The sequence below is a fragment of the Buteo buteo genome, chromosome 13, assembly GCF_964188355.1.
Source record: "Buteo buteo chromosome 13, bButBut1.hap1.1, whole genome shotgun sequence".
Classification (NCBI taxonomy): Eukaryota; Metazoa; Chordata; class Aves; order Accipitriformes; family Accipitridae; genus Buteo; species Buteo buteo.
Genome location: NC_134183.1, coordinates 22,053,378 through 22,074,567, shown reverse-complemented (window position 1 = coordinate 22,074,567; position 21,190 = coordinate 22,053,378). Strand labels below are relative to the sequence as shown.

General features: G+C 43.0%; 1 protein-coding gene across 12 annotated transcripts in view; it reads left to right on the top strand.

The window, feature by feature from the left end:
• The window catches only part of CHD2 (chromodomain helicase DNA binding protein 2), a 91,258-nt gene that overhangs the window by 29,982 nt on the left and 40,086 nt on the right, over window positions 1-21,190 (top strand). For 6 of the 12 annotated variants that reach the window (XM_075045042.1, XM_075045041.1, XM_075045048.1 and 3 more), the window contains 3 exons: window positions 1,451-4,655; window positions 4,991-5,124; window positions 18,665-18,884. In XM_075045042.1, coding sequence (XP_074901143.1) covers window positions 5,063-5,124; window positions 18,665-18,884 — 282 coding nt within the window. In that variant the 5' untranslated portion in view covers window positions 1,451-4,655; window positions 4,991-5,062. Of the gene's footprint in view, window positions 1-1,450; window positions 4,660-4,990; window positions 5,125-12,420; window positions 14,408-17,068; window positions 17,357-18,664; window positions 18,885-21,190 lie in introns of those variants that run through there. The other 6 variants (XM_075045040.1, XM_075045049.1, XM_075045045.1 and 3 more) reach the window with 6 other exon arrangements.

Sequence of the window (21,190 nt, the reverse complement as noted above, 5' to 3'; positions counted from 1 at the left end):
TGCTATTAGAACTGCGCATGTTGTACAATGCAAAGTGAATTACCAGATCCTGTATTCCACTTCTGTGTGCTGTACTTCTTTTCCATTGTATCTAAAACAGGGAAGTCTATAGAGGAATATAAAACAGGACATAAGGGCAGTTGTGAAAGTCGGACTGAGGCTTGTAGCACTGGTTCCATTGCTGTTTGCTTTGCTGTAACTGGTTATTTTGAAACAAGAATGGGGAAACTGGAATGATGAGGCAGAGACCACTAGATGGCTCCACTGATTTTTGCTGTACTGTGGGTAATTTCTGTATCACTTGCTGTGAGAATCTGCCCAGGATTATCAGGGGAACAACATAGTGATGGAGTTGGCTTTCAGGCTAAAATGAGGTTAAAGCTATACACATTCAAAAAAATAAATTGACGTTTGAGTGCAGATACTCAAAATCATGAAGACCTTTTAAAGCCTTTTTTGTATGTCAGTCTCTTCTACAGTTAACATTGGTTTTAAAATGATGTTCTTAACACTTAGTAACTTCCTGTACTTGATTTTTGCATGTTAGGAGGAGGAGGGTGTTTTTTTTTTTCTTTTTAAGTACATGAGCTTATTTTTCCTGGAAGAAAATGTAAAGAGGGGGACATTTGGTTTGTATTTATCCGTGTGGAAGTCGTTTGATCAATTTGGTTTGTCACTCACCTGTGGGCTTGGTTGCTGTTACATGAAGAGTAAAGCTTGAATATGGATCAGGAGTAGCATGGTAGCCTTGCTAAAGGCAACTGGTGTAACTTGTTACCGTTTTCATCTGAGTTCTGACATGTCCTTTGCCACCAGTAACTAAACCAGTCATTCCATTTGTTTTATAAGTGTGTGTTTGCTGTTGCACTGTATGTCTTTCATGAGCTGGAAAACTGGGTTAAGATGGTGGAATGTCTTGTCTCCAGTCACCATCTATATATATATAGAAGAAACCAGTTTTCATGCCTATTACATTGGTTTTGATGGATCTATGTCTTTGAAGAAAGGAGCATTGGCAGTAGTTAAAAAATTTGGCTTATTACAATAAACTTGGTTTTCCACTAAGAAGTGTCAGCTTTAGTAGATGGATCAGTCCAATAAAGATGGTTGCCAGAGCAAATATCTCAGATTTCCCACTATTGATTTCTCTAGTGTTTTAACACTATAGAGAAATTTAAAATGGAATTTATGGAGCCTGAAAGGGTTCTTGAACTTCTAATAGTTCTTCCTTTACTTCTTTATAGTTTTGGTTAAAGTTTGTATTTTTGACTCTTGAACTGATGATTTGACATTGTTTGTTCATGATAAAAGTAGATGTTCTGGAATGTGTAATATGGAATGAAGTGTCAGTTGTATGTTTAAACTATCTTCAAGGTATGGTAGTTGAATGTCTTAGTTTAAAGATATGATCTGTATTCCAACAGCATTTTTCTTTTAATTTTCCATAAAGAATCCAATCAGATGAAGAGTGTCAAAAGGAGTCTACGAATGAGACACCAAGATGGGAGTTCCACTGTTGATTGAGAGGTTGAGGAAATGGACTAATGCATGAGTGCTGTGATATGTCTGTCCAAGAAAAGGATGTTAAAACATGGACTCTCGTGTTGTTAAACCAGAGAAGATCTGGGTTGTGATCATCCTATCAAAATGGACTTTGCACTTGAATTAATCAGGGGACTGTATCAGTGACTATCCAATGATGGATCTGTTTGAGGACTGGGTGGCAAAATTTTACTCTCAGTTGTGTATGCATAACAGGCAAATTCATTTGGTAAGAGATCTGTTGCTACCCCTTTGGAGAAATGTAATGTTTTTTTAAGTGACTTAATAAAAGGTTTTGGTTTCTTTCACACTTTGTGTTTGTCCTTTCTGGCTGAATATTTTTTTTTTATTATTGTGTTGATATTGAAGTGGGTTATGTTTTTGGTTGCTATTAAAGTGAGAAAACTTTAGCTGCTAAGCACTAAAGGCAAGGTAAAATTTTGTGCTGTACTTGATTTAAAATGTGTTTTTCATTTGCAAATTATGTTCACTTTGCCATGACTTCCAATGAATTTTTATTTGCTGGTTTGTTCATTCAGGTGCTTAATGTTAGGGTTTTTTCAGTAGTTGGCTTATTGTCAGGGTACTTCTGCTGAACTTTCTGAGGTTATTTTAAGATGGTGTTGATAACAACTGAAGGCTGGGCAAATAAGACAATAAATGAGTACTTGAATGTTTTGTGTAACTTTTTTAGGTATGCTTCTTTGGTTGTACATGGGTACAGAAACTTTTCAACAGATTTCCTGGACAACAGACTTCCTAAACAGTCTATCTGATCTTAAAATTGTTCTTGTATGAGTGTCCAATCTGCTTCACTGCTATTGAATGTAGGCTTAGCTGCATGACACTGTACCATGTATCTGATGAGAAAAAATTGAGTTATTTTTGGTACTGCTACAGATGACAGGTTAACTTTTACGAATTTTAAAATGGTTCTAATGTTCAAAAAACAAATTTCCTTTCAAGTTTCTTGTGGATCAGATAGTTAAACTGTAGCTGCCTTCCTATGTATGTTTCACCTGAAATTCGTAGTTGTCTTTGTTTTATGCTGCAGGGCCAAGTTGACAAACCTGGTGCTGAGATGACCTAGGTGTTTTCTTTTAAAAACAAACAACACACAAACAAAACCAAACAAATCCCCATTGTGTGTGTTTCACCATTTGGCTTGTTCACACTTCTTTGTAAGTATCTATTTTTACCATGATGAATTGTTTGTACCTGTTTAATCCAGCCATTTTGGTGATACATGCTTGCTCAAGTTTGGTTTTGCCATGTGTTATATGGTGGAGTTGGATACTGGGACCAACCTGAAGGGATCCCCATTCAGATGAGTGGATTTCCTTAGTGTTACCCCAGATTGCTTGGAATGGTCTTGCATGGTGTTTTTCAGTTTTTGTAGTTTAGGTGCAAGGGGTCTTCTGTAAATAATTGGTAAAGTGAAATTCTTTAAAATGGACTGTGGCAACAGAGCATTCCTTCTCAAACCCCTTGATGTGGAAAGATGGTAGGTTGTTGGAGGATGTGAATGGCAAGTGTGTGGAGGAGTTGATGGGGATTATCTTGGTTCTACTGGTGGAAGCCAGTTTTCTTAGGCTGTTGGGATGCTGTGCCATGGATGTCTCCAGAGAAGCCGAAACTAGCTCATTTACCCCCTTCCCCTCTGGCATTCCCCCAATGTCTGATTTCACTGTCTTGTTGTGCTGCTTACGAATATGCAAGATGTCCTTGCACTTTAAGGAGTCTGTTGCTTGTGGAAAGACAACTGGTAGTGAGAATACAAGTGGTTAGGGGATGCTTGGATCTCCTCCATTTCCTGTGTGATACATCCTCTCAGTACTAGGATGTTGTATTTGAGATGTTGTTTGATTTCCAGTTCTGCAGCTCAGCTATTATACGGCTTTAAAATTCATTTGTTGTGTTAAAATCTGTTAACGAACATTAATGGGTTAAGAAAGTGAATTAGAAATAACCCTTTTAATGGTGTCAGACTTACTTTACAGTGTGCCTTCACAAAACTGATGAAAATTGTGTAGCTGTTGGGTTTTTGTTGTTGGGGAGAACCACTAGGGAGGCGCTGTCGAGCTGGAGGGGTTTGTCAGCCATGCGGGGCTTGCTTAGGAGAGTGTGATGCCCATGTCCCAAGCTTTAAGTGCAAGTGTTGGGTGATGAATGGTGGAGCTATTGTCTGGGGGTACTGCCACTGAATTGAAAAAAAGCTACCCCTTGGGTGGGGTGAGCCCCAAGGTGGGTTGTTGCTGGCTGCATGGCTGTTAGCTCCACTTCCATTCTTTCAAAATGGCTTGTAACAGCACCACTTCCTGTCCAGGGAGGAAGTAATTTTAGCCCAGGCACTGAAATATTTAGCAAATCTTTAAAACAAAAGGCACAAATTCCATTTCTTTCTGGTTTCAAAAGGGTGCCTGAGCCACATGGGGTTAAGGTGCCCCTTCAGCTGGGGTAGTTGGAAGAAGCCAGGGCTGTGGGGGTAGCAGGCACCCTTTAGGTGGAGGCTATCTCTTTTTTTGGTAGAAATGAAGGGGTGGGTCTATGGTACATCACCTGAGTTGTGGGGTAAATGTAGAGAGTGTCAATCAAAGGCAGAGCTCAGAGCTGGGAAGGAGCTCTAGATGGCGGCTGTGCCTTAGAGAGAGCGCGCTCAGCTCCGTGCCTTCCCCAACACTTTACGCAACTTTCCCTAACTTTCGGGCAGCCTCAGGGGGCCCCCACAGCCCCTTGCCTCTCCTAGGCACTAATCGGGGGCCGAGCGGACCTTTTTCGGGCAGAAAAGCAGCTTTTGAGGGCTCCCTTTTCGTGCCTTGCTGGAAAGAAGAAGCCGTGGAGAGAGCCCAGGTCGTTGTTTTTCCAGCTTAGAAGCCATGGCGTACCTCCATTTTTGTGCGCTCTCCTAATGAGCTTTTTCCCCCGGACATTTTTGTACTAATTATCGCTTCTTTTGCTTTATCAGCGGCATATTTTTGGGATTAGAATATATATTTTTTTTCATTCTCTGAAATTCGTATTTTATCATTATAACTTTAAATATTTTGGATCTAATGTTTTTCCACTACCCGAAACTAATATCGACTTGGTCCTGGCGGCGGTGCATGGATCAGGTAGGTGAGCAATTAATAATAATAATTTTTAGATTTCTGCCGTTTTGAGTACTTTGATTTTCGACCGATTTGAGCTGTATTGGGATGACGCAATAAGATACAGAGATTATTTGCATCCAGTGTTACTTTGGGAAAGTTTGCAGGATGCTTCTCTACTGTGTTTATTCTCAGATTTTTCTTCTAAAAACGATTATTTGTTTTAAATCTCCGTTTTGCCGTGTTGATCAGTGTTGTGTATTGTTATAACAATATCATTGCAGCGTCAGGACTTTGTTCCTGATAATGAAAGCCAGTGAAATGAACTGGGACCTTACCTTTCTTTCAACTTTTGACAGTAAATACCTGGGCACAGGACTTCAAAGCAAACAGACACCCCTGACCCCCTCTTAATATTTAAGAATAAAAAGATGATGAGAAATAAGGACAAAAGCCAAGGAGAGGAGGGTTCAGTCCACAGCAATGCATCGAGGTATGATCTATCAACTTACTTTTTTTTTTTTTTTTGCAAAACCTGTGAATACTCTGTTTACTTTGACAGCTTTGGGTTACTGTCAGTGCTTAATACAAAACATTTTATGGATTTTGCTTCCTTTTTAAGGAATGACCTTGAGATTGTTAGCATGCCACACCCTAATTTTTTTTGGTAGCAATTTCTGAAAGTTGTGTTGTGACTTAAGGGCCCATGTCATAGTCAAAAGGTACTGTACCTTTATTCAGGGGAGCCCTTTCCTCTGTATTATGTTTTTCCAGCTTTTGAATTTCAGTTTTTAGGTTTTTTGTGCTGTGAAAAATGACCTTGTCGGTTAGGCATTGCTGCATTGCACCATTTTACATACAAGGCAAATTTTTCTTTGAAGAATCTTAGAAGTCTAAACTTTAACTGAGGGCCATACAGAAGCCTGGTGTAGTAGTAAATTATAGTAAATAGACACAAGAAAAAGTTACATGAATGAAAAAAAGCTCATTTTAAAATATAAACTGGAAAATGCCTGTTTGTCTGATACTCCTTACTTCAAATTTTATTTGAGCTTGTAGAACTTTGATACTGTTTAGGTATTTTAGACTATTTTTATACAATTTAACCAGACTTTCTCCTGCTGGTGAGAGCATTTCATATAATAAAATAATGCTGGGACTGTTAACAAGAGGCTCCAAATGCTTTGCCTTGTTGTTTAATGTATTTTTTGCTCAGAGTGTTTTTATTTACTTTTGTTGAGTAATGAGATTCTTTACAGATTTTTATAAACTTAACCTTGATGTGGGAAAAGTATGAAATACTGGAAATGTTTGTTTGCTAGGAATGCAGAAGTATAATTACTGAATTGCTCATTTTGTATTTAAAGGGTCGGCTTTTTCAAAAATTGGAAATTAAACTATATGCATTTTTGTTTTCTGGTTTGTTAATACACTTGAGTTTTGCATTTTGTTAATTTTAATTGAATCGTGGCCTGTTTATTTTTCTCTGGTGTTGTTTTCAATAATTTTTAACCAACACTAATAAAAAAGAATTCTGAACTGTCTGTTGTATCACATGTGCTCTATGTGATGTTTGCAGGTGTTTGAATAGTATTCTTGATGTCCAGTATTTAACCTTCCTTAAACACACAAACTTGAAATACTGTGGGAATATATATATATTATCAAATTACTGTAACCTTCTAGCATAAACTTGGATGGTATTTTGGATGTATTAAAATTGCAGTCAAATTTTAAAACCTAAAATGGATATGGGTAAGTTTGTTTAATTTGAAATTATTATTAACTAAATCAGCCTCAGGGACTGTTGAACCATTACATACAGCACCCATACAGACCTTTTATAATAATGCAGTTTAAAAACACACCAGACTTTGAAACCGTGCTATCTTTATATTACTGTAAATACTGCACACAAAATATTGCTTAAAAAGTCAGTTTTAAAAAAAATAACTAATGATTCAGCTTATTTAAGCCTTTATGCTTTTTTTTTTAAAGTGCAGATTATCAGCAAGAGCAATAATGGGTATAACTTGTTCAGGAAATCTAAACTAAGGTATTTTATCGGTGTTAGAACTATTACGCTAAATAGGAGATTAAACTGCAGACATCTAGCAGTAGTTCCACAGAATGAAGACCTTTGAGTTTTTTGTCCTTAGGGGTATTATATTTGCATAGTGTCTCATGTGTGCTTTTGGTGTTTTCCTTGAAAGGTTATTTATCATAATTGATCAATTTACATGTAACACCTGTTGTGTGAGGTTACCCTTCTCCCCTTCACAATTTTTTCTCAAAATAAACCTGCTGTGGGTAACATCCACTCACTTGAAATGTGGGAACAATTGAGCACAGGGTATTTGCAAGTGAGCCCTGTTGAGCTTATTTTTGAGCTGTGAGTCAGCTGAATGTCGTAAAATGGGCTTTACTTCCTGAGGTTGACTTGAAGTTGTAGGGGAAATGATTTCTAGGAAGTAAAGCCACCACTTTGCTTTACTGTAGTCCAGAAATGCACTGATGTCTCTACTTCATGTGCTGCTGGCCAGCTTTCTCCCCAGTTGTGAGACCAGCTCAGCATTTGTGGAAATAGGGGAAGTCCTGTTACACAAACCCTGGTGGGAGGCCTGGGTGATGGAGACAGGTGGGAAAGGTGGATATGGCTGGTGCCGTTCACCTGGGCTGGAAAAGCAAAAATGCAGGATGAGAGGAAGGTGTCAAAGCAGAAGAAAATGTAATTCCTATACACCACCTTAGTGTCCTAACTGAGGAATATGTTTGGAATTGATTCCTGCCTTTCCTGTCCTAAGAAAGCGCAAAGGTATATATGCTGAATAAACAAAAATACCTGAGAATTGTCCCAAACCAGATGATTATTCTTGGGGAGGAAAATGGCGTTAACTCTTTATGGTTTGTAAAGCTGAGGGGTGTACTTGGTGCCTTTCTAGATGAACAGCAACACCTGTCCTTTGTATATTGACAGTAAATCTTTCCAAACTTGAAGCTGATTGATTTCATGCAACTTTCTCTACCTCAGATAAAAGTTGGTACGCTGCAGTTACTAATAACCACTACCTGTGTACCTGGGACTTGCATTAAATAATTGAGCGAAATCCTGGTGTGTTTTCTAGCATCTTCTGTGCTGCATTTCTGAAGGGCAGGTGGTGTGAGAGGGTACGTCCATGGTGCAACCCTCATGTGAACTTCAGAGGTGAGAGGCAGGCTGGGGTCCCCCTGAAGTTCGGGACTGAGTTTTGTAGGGGATAGCAAGTAACATGCGGTGGATACGTTGTTCTTCTAGTTTCTCCTGGCCGGTGTCTGTTGCTGTTGCACCTCCTAAATGCCCTGGTGTGGGAATGGTTTCTGCTACAGAAGCTGCAGGGCTGAACAAACCCCTGCATCTGTGTCCAGCTCTTGCCTTCTCTAGCACTAAAACATCATTTTTTGGGGGAAAAAAAGGTTGGGGTGGGTTAGATCTCAGCCTGTTTTCTGTTCAGAGAGGTGGAAGTCTGAGGTCTGAAATGGTGTTTTTTTTGCTCAGCGGCCACCTTACAGAGGCAGAGAGCTCTGCAGCCTGTGCTGCAGCCTTCGCAGAGCAGAACACCCTCGTTTTACGTGGCAGCCATTTTATGAAGATGTAGTTACACACGAAAGAGGAGGATTTGGGGGGCGGGGGGAGGGGGGAAACGAAGAGGTTAAACAAAAACTGCCCTCCCCGGCTGCCGCCGACAGCCGAGGGCATCCCTTTCCCTTTTCGGTGGTGCTCGGGAGGCCCCCGTTCCCCGCGAAAGGAGAGGGGAAGGCTGCCCTGCCTGGCATTTTGGTGCGGGTCCAGTCGAGTCACAAAATGGCTGTTCCTTTGTGCCGCATAGCTGACAGACATACTGCATTGCACTGTGTGTACTCTAAAAACAGCAGGAAGTTGCTGGTGGGGAGTTCAAAGGCCATCTTGTGCTCGCCGGGGACGGCGATTGGCTGCGCTCGCCTGGTAACAGGCGGCCGGCGGCGGCGGAGCTGTGCCTGCGCCTGCTGGCTGCGCGCGCCGCCCCGCCGCTCCCACGCCTGCCCCGCGCTCTGCTGGGCGCCGCTGGGCTGTACTGGGAGCGTGGCCCTGCAGCGGGCGGCCGCCGCTGCCTTCCCTCGCTTCCTCTCATCTGGCGGCCGCCGGCTTTTATTTTTTTTTTTTAATAGTGCAGGCTATTTTGAGAGGCAAGTGACTTGAAAAGGAGCAGGGTTATTTTTGGTGCGGCTTTTTGCTTTTTTTTCCTTTTTTTTCTTTAACTTCAAAGGGAATTGCAGAATATAGTAGTATTCCTGGAACATCTGGCCTTTTTTTATAGCGTTATGGCTTTCAGCATCCTTAAATCGCTAAAGCTCACTCTTGATTTCAGTGTGCATTTTGCAACAGATTTTTGGGTTTTGAGCCGAGTGGAAACATTAAACACGTTTCTTAAACTGCTTTTAACTATGGGTTTCAGCTTTTCATCCAGGCTGACGGGTTTATTTTTTAGCTGTTGCGGCCATCGTGTATGTACAGTCTTTTAGTTTCATTTGCACTGCTGGATTCTTTAACAAGGATTTTTTTTTTTTATTTCCTCCCTTTTTAAGCTTTAACCCTTTACGAAACTGTCCGGAGGCTTTTTTGGAAAGGGAAAAGGCTTGGTCAGTGCAGGAGACAAAAGGAATAATGTGCAAGGAATTCATATGAATAATGATGTAATCTGTGTGCAGCACAAAGGAGATTGTTCTTGTTTTGCTTTGTTACTTCTGTTTCACATTACCCTCTCGAAGGAAGCAGTCTCATCTAATTACGAATGCACAATTCTGAGACTTTCAACTTCTCTGTTTCCTGTTTTGTGATTGCTGCCAGGCATGGATACAATACATACAGTGCTATAAAAAAGGCTCACCAACTGCAAGAAGCTACATTTAGCTGAAATTTAATCTCTTCTGGATTGTTCTTTTTAGTGAAACATCTTAAGATAATGAATCAAATTTTATGTAGTCTCTAAATGCATGACTGTTTTGCTGAATAAAAATGGAAAAACAGGATTAAAGAGCTCACCTGGGTAATTCTGTAACCCTGCAAAAATGCTTCTGTGGCACACAGTGTGCGCTACTGCCAGGACATTGCTATGCTTGTGTGCACGTGTGTGCATGCATACTCCCACGCTGCTCCTGCCTAAATTTACTAGTGCCTTCAGCCAAGAGAAGTTGATGTGGCTGAGATTGTAGATTAGAGCCTGTTCCGCTTTCTGCTGGGTTGATGTTTCACCTGCTGTACTTTGAGGGCAACAGTTGCCCTTATCTGTACCTTCCCCCATTTCCTATATGAGCTGAAGCTGAACTCTCCCACAGCTCAGGGAGAAATAATGTCGTGTTGCAGTGCCACAGGGTCATACCCCGACTGCTTGTAGGGGATGGCACTTCTGAGAACACAGGATCTCATGTGTGTGTCTTTGGAGCAGCGTGGCTGTCTGCATTTGGGCTACAATAACCGCATTTGCATTAAAACAAACATTTCCACTGTTAACTTTGTGTTAGAGCTTTAAGAGGGCTCAGAGGGAAGGCCAGGGAGGCAGTGATGATTAATTTTAATCTTTCCAACTCGGTATAGGGAGAAACCACTTCCCATCTTTGTTTTCATGTTTCACCCCTCAGAAAGCTGTTCATGTGATTAGCAGGTTATTGAGTTGCTAAGTCTGTCTCTGAGGAATTTTTATACTGACATGTCTCTCTATTCAGGCTTATCACTGCTAGTTTTAAGGAGCAGATGAGGGTACCAGTGGCAGATGCAGTGAGACCAGCTGCGTGGTTAAGTACCTGGGACTGTGAGCAGGAGTGTAGGGACTGAACTGAAGCTTCTGGTGCCATGGCCTTGCTTCTTTTGAACTCGAGACAGCTAAAGTAAGCCTATTTTGGGTGGGTTTGGCAGCTTATGCTGAAATTGCATCCCTGATTCATGACCTGGAAGTGTGTTATATCCACTGTATCTTGTTTCGTGTTGCAGACGACAGTTCCAGCAGGAATTGCCATGTTAAATTAGGCTCTTAAATTCTGAAGATGGAGAAGTGCTTCTAAATCTCCCATTGCCCCTAGCTGAAATCCAGCTCAGGAAGGTGGTGACAATGGATGGGGAAAGATTCTGTTCTGCATTATCTCTCCTCTCCTTCAAGGAAAACAAATACAAACAGAAAGGCACTGGGGGAGGAGGTGGCCTGGATTACCATAATTAGATACAAGCAGCCTTATAGAAAAGGATGTACTGTTCTACTGACATGGTGTCTTACATGTATTTTTCTGGTATGTTTTTATTAAAAGATGTGTGCTGAAATGCCATTTGAAGATGCTCTTTCAACAGGTGGTGGTGTGCTTGTAGAATCTGCCTTTTTATCCTGTAAAGGATCCTTGAAATCAAAGCAAAAAAGACTAGATGAAAAATTCACACCTAGTGACTTGCAATGAAGCTTTTGTAAGTCTGTCATGCTGTTAATGCCTCCTTTTTCTTGGAGCAAGGAGTGTCTTGCGGATATAATAAGAAGCAAAATGTTCATGAGCCTTTCCAAAAGTGCAGTAGCTCTTACTACATCACTGCTTGTAAATTATAATTTTCAATATACAGCTTGCTTTATATTTACCTGTGGGCTGAGATAATCTATGCTGTAGTATATGTGTTTTTCTGGCCTTGACTTCTAAGGTTAAAAAAATAAAAAGTTTGAAACAGTGATCTCAGATTCCCTTCTGGTATTGTGCTGGTAATGCTCGCGTGGCGTTTCGTCTTGGCAGGGCTTCTGTGGAGTATGTTTGCCAAGCGCCTGGTGCTTCACAGACGGGATGCTGAACACTTCATTGCTCACGAACCTTTACCCTGGCTGTGAACAAGTGTGTTGCAATGTCAAGAATCCACTGACTCCAAACACCTGGCTCCTTAGGAAAAAGTTGTGTTGTAATTATTTATGTTTCTTGCAAGTTTTATTGCTAGGTATAGATGACTTAATGGAATTGCTAGTATATTAATTATAGGAGTCATTTGCATCTCTTTCATGAGGAGGAACCTCTGCTGTTAACTACAGAGTTGTCTCCAGTTGAGAGCTTTGAATGCCATGTGCTCTCTGTAAAACGGAGGCTTACTGATGAGCCTTAAATCTCTTGGTTAAAAACAGCTTTTAACAGTCACTTGGAATAAAACCCTCAGGCCAGGTCAGGCTCCCCTCTTCTGAACTGCAGATCACCTGGAACGAGAAAGGAATTTGTGCACCTTCATGTTCTCGGTAATGATTTTGGGTCCTAAATGTCCGTATTACTGCATTACTTTAATGTGTTAGGTCATAAAGGAGGTTTGCAAATGTTAAGGGAGAAAAAACAACCACCCTTTCTCTACTAATTCAAACCAAAATTGTGCGCGCGCACTCTAATGCCCCCCCCCCCGCCCCGCATCTACACGTCCTTTGCAAAAAGTCGGATGCTGCCTGTGTGCAGAGTTCCCTTTGTGCTGCCACTGAGCTTTAGCCTGGCCGTCCCTGCTGTGACAAAGCAGAAGCTGTGGCTGGAATGGCAGAGGGGCACAGGGAGTTAACCCCTCCGCGCCCGCCGTCGGCCTTGCGGGAAGGTGTGTACCGCTGGGTGTCGGGAGGGTCTCAGCGGTGGGAGCTGCCAGGAGCCAGCCCGGGTCCTGCGGTGGGTCCTGGATGTGGAGCGCTGAAACGGGGAGGGAGAGGTGGGACCTTTTCCAAACCCTGAGAACTGCAATTGTCCTTCCCTTTCTGTGCAGGGGAGGGGAAGGATGCTGCCTTTGGAGATTCTCAATGGCACTCCTTAATCAAGCAGACGGGTTTTGACTCCTTTTGTCACTGTGCTATTTTGGTTTTTTCTTTTCTTTTTTTCTTTTCCCACTAAACATCCTAAGCGTTTTCAGCCTCTGGCTCAAAGATCAGAGAGCAAGAGAGCCAGCTCCCCTAATTGTGAATGAACTGCTCGTTTTGCTTGCTTGTGCAAGCATAATGTGGTGTCTTTGTAGTGGAAGGGGAAGAAAAAAAAAACCAACCACTTTTGGAAAATACTCGTCATTCAAGATAACCCAACGTGCTTTACCGGGAGCTGCAGCAGAGCAGTGAGGGATATATTTAGCTCACTGTGTGCTCAGGATTGCTTTGCCTTTGGCGTTTGGGATTCCTGTGCTGGGGCAAGTAGCAGTGGCCAGAATGTGTGTGAAGATTTCCCTCTGCCTCCTCCCCTTCCCCTCCTTTGAGCTAGGCTTGGAAACCTGCACAACCCAATTCAGATGGTCATTTAGATAGGGTACCTGCTGAGTGCATAATCCCTCAGTTGTTACAGTAGCACCATGGCCCTATTGTGCCTAGTGCTGTGTAAGTGTAATTAACACCCTACCTCTGCAAGCAAGGTTTGCAGGCGCATGTGTAAGAACTGTATATTCCCCATGGTAACTCTTCTCACTTGCCTATTTAAGAAAAAAAGCTGCTGGTCACAAAACGACCTTGGGGAATTTTTTTATTTTTTTTTTAAGGACATGTTGGTTATTTGGCAGGGGCAGCCCTGTAACCTGGGGAATGTTTGTTGTGCCCCTTGAAAGCCTGCCCAGAGTTGGCCAAATTATATTGTCAGTATACAAAGTTGTTTGAGACTTGCTTCTAAACAGTATGAAAAGGCTGGCTGTGTTTTTAGTATATTCTAGTTTAAGCTCCTACTTTGAGACAGATCATTGTTAGAAATACATACCATGCATGGGTACGGATAGTAGAGTAGCAGGAATATTTTTCTTCCTTCCCCCCCATTTCCACTTTTGCCTGCAGAAAATAAGTTGGGAAAAGCTCTTTCACCGACTGACCCTTCTCAATGCTTATCACTCAGAAAATCTTTGCCTTGGGAGACAGGCAAGCACCAATCACTCTTTTTAATAGACTTTTAGAATAAAATAAAGGGAACTCAGAAAGCTAGGAATGAATTTATCTTTAGTATCACAATCTGAGTGTTGTTTGCTTAGCTATCCTGCAAGCTCCATGCGCTGTCTGTATGGCCTTGGCTACACTTACTGTAGCATTTGCTCATGTTTTTTTCCCCAAGGCAAGGGATAGATCCCATGAAGTTCTCAGTTCTCTGTGGTCCACGTATTATCCCCTCTTTATCAAGTGTTATCCCCTCTTCATCGGATGATCTATGGCCAGAATCAGTCTTGTGTTTCCCTGCCTTGTTTAGCCTAGAGGTGAAATTTAATGTGGCTTGGTGCTTTTTTACAGCCACTGTGTGACTTGGGTACATGCATCAACATTAACTGATGGTGCTTGTTTTAATTTGCAATGTATGTAGGCATTTTGTATATGTTCATATATAGTAATAGGGAACATCACATTTATAGATCAAATATTCAAAGGAAATGTTTAACAGCAATGTGGTGTCCAGCTGAGTCAGCATATTAGCATCTTCTGTGGTTTGTCGCTGTCCCTTTGTGTATACGACAGTTTGTGTGTAGGTCACTTTAGGAAGACACGTGTGTCTAAATAGCTTTAATTTGGTGGCCTTCACTGGCCTTCACTGTGTTTTGGAGTAAATCTCCCTTTTCTCCTCTGCAACTCATCTGGGCTGCCAAATGTTGTATAATTCCACTATCCCTGGTTCCTGTAAAGGCTTGGTCTTGATCTTACTTGCTAAGCTGACAGAGACCTATTTTGCTGTTTCTCTGGGCTGGTCTTCTGATGTGTTATCAAGTTCAAGTGGCTCATGGAGGAGTCCAGCGGCCCAGTCAGTGCTGGCAGAGGAAGAACAAGGTGAGTACTGGGAACACGGGCTGTGGAGTGAGGATGGGTGGGAGAGGGGAGGGGCTGTCTCCTGGCTACCTGCCTTTGGGATTTTGGTGGCAGGAAGCTGAGATGGGGTTCTACACCTGGCTGTTAGTTATCCACAGGACACGTGAAGCTGTGTCCAACGACGCACAAGGGTTAAGCCTATGTTTGCCGGAGGGGAACAATAAACTCGGTTTCTGATATTATCCAGCCCCTGATGTTATCCAGCCTTGGGATTTTGTGCCAAGGACCTTCTCGAGCCTGCACGGTGTGGTTTTGCTGGTGCCGAGTCCCTGTTGAGCTTGCGAAGCCCAGAGGAACATTGCTGTTTGGATTCAAACTTGTTTAGATTCAAAATGTTCACAACAGTTCTTAAAGCTAGGAGGAGCTTGGCTTGTGGGAGGGTCTTGGGTCATTAATCCTCCTTTATCCCCCTGGCTGAATTCAACTGTTCATCAAAAGCCAAATTTTAAAGTCTGGGGCAGAACAGTCTTAGAGCCATTCCCTTGTCAGCTCCTGGAAATGCGTATTGGGTCATTTTTTTAGCTTGTCTTGCACCTTCTGGAAATATATATTCTGTTTGTACTTGTTGAGAGCTTATAAAAGGTTTTGTTGCTGTTAGCAATGATGATCCCCTATAAAATGAAGTCATAAGTGAAATATTAAACACTAAGGCTGGAGGCTTCAGGCATGCTCTAATTGCCTTGTAAACTTAGATGCCTGATTGTAAAGGGTCTTATCGCTGCTGTTCAGCTACTTATTTCTTGGAAGGAACGTGTCCTTCTTGGTAAGGGATGATTTGGTTTTCTTCTTCCTCAAGCCAAGAGCAGGCTCTTAATTAAAACAGAATTATAGCCTGAAGTATTTCTTAGAAACCAGGGGAACGTATTTGGCTGAGTGTTAGCAGATCTCAATTTTTATAGGAGTTTCTCACTTCAAGGGAGTTACCAACAGTCCAGCTGTAGCTTTCTTGATGTTCATGGGTGTTTCTCTGCCGAATTTAGTGAAGGTTGGACTGGTTGAATCGTGACTTTTGCAACAATTAATTATAGCTTATCCCCCACTTACAGTTTAATTGAAAGTAGGTCTTGTTTGGATGTTAACTTAGGGGGATTAAAGCAGGGCATATTCCAAAAATAGCTTCTGAAAAGAGGACTTAAATCTCCAGTTGTGTACAGTGTAAGGCCTGACTTGACATACAATGTTGCTAATCCTTCATACTCTGTTGGCAGGTAGAAATGCTTCCTGATTGTCTCGGTGATAGAAACTGAGGATTCTTTTATGGAATTAGCCTTTTCAGTTCTCTTTTTTTTACTCTGTCAATGTAGAAATAAAGACAAGCACATATCCTTTTGCCTTTATAACAGGTTGTTTATTAAAAAAGAATTATTTGCAACAACCTTCAAAAGGACATACCACTTCTCATCTACGTTTCTTTCCTTAGTAGGGCAAGCACATGCATACTTGTACATGCAGATGTGAATGTCATCTATCTGACACTAGAGAGGCTGCCCTCTTTTCAGATGACACTGTTCACATCTTGAAAAAAAAAATTATAGTGTCCAGATAATGTTGTGGATAAAGCACATGAATTACAGCTATTGATGTGCAGAAAGGCTGTGTCCTTGAAATAAAGTTTAGGGCCTTGAGAAACAAAGAGCTCCAGAGTGGGAGGAGGCCAGTAATTACAGTTCTGCCTTTAAACAAATACTGCCAAAGCTGTCTGGCCTCAGTCTAGCCTGGGTTGTTATAATTTCTTCCAGCTATTGCTAATAAATCTGATTGAAGAAAAGTGTCTTCCTCTTTCATGTGTCCCCGTGGAACATGGGATGCCAACATGACTCAACCAGAGCCTGATGTTGCCACTTTGCGTCGTGACACTAGAGGTTTGGATGCCTCCGGATCCCATTCTTTCACGGAGGTCGAGCCTCCGTCCCTGCAGGAGGCTCTGCGGGACGGTGTCCTGCCGAGCCCTGCCCGTGGAAACTGGCTGTCCCCAGAGCTGCTGGAGCGTCGTTTCCTTGAGTGGTGTGGCAATGCTTCCTAATAAAATTCCCTTGGTTTTCTTGAAAAAGTCCTGAAACTCTGAAAATTCTCCAGCGCAGAAGTTTCATCACTCGCTCTAAGTAGACTCAGTTGCAAGCCATGTGTTTGAGCGGGACATTGGGAGCAGATGTCAGCAGATCTGTGAACGTGCTCAATGAGAAACCGTGCGGAGGGCGGCAGGCGAGCAGGGAGAGACGCGGCGGACGGTGCTGGCGATGGGGTGTAGCACATTTGTTTGTGGTAGAGAAGAGGGGACTGGAGGTTGCAGAAAACGTAGAGGAAGGGACAGGCCGTGGCAGGGCGTAGCAAGACGGCTGTGCGTGGGGCTGTGCCTTTGGTTGTCGTGGATAGGGGTAGGAGTGAGCGGGTGGCCTGGAAGGATGGTAGTTCAACTTGATTTTCCAGCCCTGCTAGGAGGAAGAGATGCGATGCCCCCGTCTCCTTCGAAACCAAGCTGGGACGATGCAACCAGCAACCGTCGGTGACGGTTCACCCTCCTGTCTTTGCTGAAAAGGCTCCGCTTCTGTTACTTCAGCCTCAGAAATTCTCACTCCACGCTGTCTCTCTTTCCCCTGCGCGTGCTACCCTCTTCCATTTCAGGACTTGCGAGCAGACCCAGAGCAGTGGCCGCCACCGCCACGGAGTCGCAAGATGGTGGAAGAGGGATGGCTGTAAAATGGCGGCTGGGAGCCTGGCTGCGCGCCCTGCGCCGAAGGGATTTCTGGAGCAGGTTCCCGCGGCGCTCGGCTGCTGCCCTCTGCCCGCTCCCTGGGAGACGGCAGCCGGGAGCTGAGCTGCTGATGCATGAGCTGCTGGGGGCCAGCCCCCTTAGGTTTCACAGATACCTGAAGAATTTTTATCTGAGAGTGGAAAACTGACTTCCGTGGTGTGTGTAAATGAGCCCTGTTTGCATGCGGATATACCTATGAATAGTAGCTGACTCTAGCCATCCCCTCTCTGTAGCGTGTATTGATTTTTGTAGTCCTGTATGTAATTGTACACGTGCTTTTGCTTTTTTGTCTTTCTTGAACTGTGCCTTCGGGGTATCTTGTTACTTTTGTAGTTTCGTACAAAAGGAGGAAAAATTAAACATCTGGGTTCCCTCTGCAAAGTTTTCCTGACTCTTCTTTTCATGATGTTCTATCTGCAGCATGCCCTTAAATACTACACAAGCATCCAGCTGCAGCTCAGGAGCTGACTTGAAAAGAGATGCTCCTTGTTCAAAAAGTTTGCAGTCTTGTTACTGCTGCACTGCATTTTGGTTTGTGACATAGAGGGATTTGTAATGCTGCCACACTAGCATGTATGTTATATGTCGTAATGAGTTTTCTGTTTTCTTTAATTGGATTTTAAATGAAAAGTTGAAGGGATTGGGCAAAGGTATTTGAGTATTTTGGCCACCTAAAATAGTTTGGCCTCTCATTGATTTCCTTTGTTCAGGAACCTGCATTTAAGTGAATGGTCTGTATATTAACCCATTTTAATGCAAAGGGAAAAAAAAAGAGGAATACACCTCTCTGATGTTCTGCTCTCCCATTATTAGCTACTTGAGAAATGCAAGCTGCACAGCATTGGTGTAATCCTTTAAACAGGAACTGCCCCAGCCACATGCCTGTACAAGCTCCTTTCTGCTGCTCTGTTGCTGAATTTATTCTTTCTGCAAGAAACATGGTATTTACTATAATATATAGTATTATGCATACAGTATTTGGTGCTGGCCTCTTTCAGAAATTGGATGTCGGATTTTTGAATCGCTGTCCATACTAGGGTGGAGTGGGGAGCCATGCTGGAGCAGCTGCTTATCTTTAATACGGCTGGATGGTCTCTGGACACTCCAGCTCCTGATATACCTTATTCTTGCTTGCTCTGAGCGAGCCAGATCCTCTCTGGAGGACCTGTGCTGGTGGTACTGTTAATGCTTCTCTTCATGTTACCACCACTCTTTTTGTTTCGGCTGATGAGCAGGAGGTACAGTACATTGATTTGGAGCCTGCAGTCTTGCCCGTGTGTTCAGTGCTACTCCTGGGAAGGAATTACATCCGCTTCAATGCGCCCGTTTAGGACCACACGGTTCACACTTGCATTTACACTATTCCAAGCCTATCGTAGCTTGGAGATGGCTCTGGTTTGCTCGCTGCGTATTTCAAAGCTGTGACAGTGCAGTTAAAATGTAATCTCTTCTTTCTCTACCATCAGTCACTCGGCATCCGAAGAAGCCTCTGGCTCTGACTCTGCAAGCCAGTCTGAAAGTGAGCAGGGCAGCGAGCAGGGCAGCGAGTCAAACAGCAGCTCGGAGTCCTCTGAAAGTCAGTCTGAATCCGAAAGTGAATCAACAGGTTCGAAATCCCAGCAGACCCCTCCTGAAACCAAAGAAAAACCGGCCTCTAAGAAGGAAAGGATAGCAGATGTTAAAAAGGTATTGCCCCCACTGCTCTGCATAGCTGTGTTACCCTTGTGCCCAACATGAAAGGGCAGACGGCAGGACCTTAATGAAACTCTCTTCAACTTCCCCGCCACTTTGCACATTGACCAAACAGCCTTCGACCCCTGGTGTCCCCAAGTCACTCGTTGGCTGTTTGGTCTGTGTGCTTGTGCCCTGCTGGTGTCATCCTTCTAAGCAGGAGCTTGTGTGTTTGATGGAACAACCCTCTGGGCACCAGATAGATAATGATGGGGCTGACTGGTGCGAATGAGGGCAGGTGCCTGTCATCAATACATGACCCTGTCATTTCATCCTCTCCCTCCATCTTTCCACTCCTCTCTCCTATCTGTCCTCTCTGTCCTCTGCCTCAGAAGTAGTAAAGCTTCCCCATGTGATATATAATCAGGAGAATGCTTGTCTAGGATTTGGGCCACTTTGGTTTGTTTCCATCACTGTCTTCCTTTTTGAAAAAAGTAAAGAAAAAAAAAAGGAGGAGGAAAAAAGCAATTTAACTTTAAATATTTAAATCGTCCAGAACAGTGGTTCTTTGTTGTCGTTTTTTTTCTGCAGCTTCCCAGCTAGCCCCTAGCAATACCCCCTCAAATAGCCGGGTTTGCCCTCCACCTGTTGCTGCACACGCATTGCAGGTGTCTAATGCACGAGGTGTCCCTCTGGTTAGCGAGCACCCTCTCCAGTGCAGAAGCTGTGCCTTGGGTACCTGCTTTACCTGAGGGATGGAGGCACCTGAGTGACACAGTGTAGTGTGAGGTGAGAGAGAGGAACCCAAATACCCATTTGGAGACAGGAACCTGGTGAACTGAGTTTACTTGGAGGGAGGAAAATCAGGTTAGGTCAGTTATTTTTTGTTTGTTGTGGTGTGTAACTATCATGTTGTTCTTGTTTGCACTTTGTACAGCTTGCTTATGAGAGTGAGTTTTATGGAGAAAGTTGCTATGTATGTAAAGACTGAGAAGGAAGGGTAGGTAGTGCTTTCAGCCTGCGCTCCCCACGTACCTGCAAGGGAGAAGTTAAGGATTTTATACCAGCTTCTCCCTCTCACAAATCTCTAGGCTGCCTGCTCAGGTCATGGCTAAATCTCCTGTGTTCTTACTGGCAAGGAAGGATGCGTTTATAAGGCAGTTGTGGTAACACAATATTCAAATTTATGTTTTATTGTTGGTAAATGGGGATTAAAGGAAGATGTTCTCTTCCTCTGTGGGCTTCTAAGAGCATGTCCCTGACAATAAACATTAAAATTATCCTATGAGGGAGTGCATCCATACATAGGGTGATAATTAACATGGATGAAACATGAAAAGGTCAGGGCACCCTCTAATAAGAAAGCCTCTCCCTTCCTTAATTTCTCTGTTAATGGGTGTTTTCCTTAGCTAGGTCTAACCTAGGCGTGTTGATACCTGTTCCCCTTGAATAACCAATGCAATTAATTATTATATTATTGTTTATTTTGTATTTCTGTCTAGATACACCCATGAAGGTGAGGTTAATTTGCATTAGGTGCTATACAGATTTGTCATGGGAATTGATCATCCAAAAACTGTGCCATTTAAAAGATGAAAAGACAAGTTCTTCAAACAGTTCAGGGAGTATTTTGAGTTTTTCTTTCATGTGAATTTATCTCTCTGTACCTGCATGCCCAACAGATATACACCTTTGCAATCTGTCCATTGCAGTGTTATCCCATTACTCTTTTAACAGTAGCAGAGAAATTGCCAGGCTGCAGCCTAGTATTCATCACGCTCTCAATTCCAAGTTGCTGCTGCATCTCGCAGTGTATTTTGATTTCCTTTTCCTGCCAGTGGCTTGCAGAGACATTTGAGGGCTGGAGGGAAAGAGAAGCAGAAGAAGAATGAATAGGTTTAGAAAACTGTGAGAGGATAAGCTTTTCTGAGAGAGAGAGGGATTGTTGATGTAGGTGTTTGAGAGGCATGTTGGTGGTTTGTATCTGCCCTGTAAGTCTTCTGGTGTCCTGTGTCACCAACACAGCTCTGCATTCGTATCCCTCGGGGCATCAGTTCTTCTTTCCCCCTTCTCCTCCTGTCCATCCAGCAAGAACAAATGCATGCTGTTATACACAGTATATTAAACTGTTTAGGGCCTGGTTACAGCAAATAGAGCACAACCAGTAGTCGGCTCTGCACATCCACATGTCCCACACTGCCAAACCGCATTCGCATCAGTGCATTCAGGAGAAGAACCAGCAGCACCACCCCCTTGCCTTGCCAAAGGACAGGGTGCCCTGGTCCATTTGCCATCCAGGCTGGGCCACAGAATTCACTTTT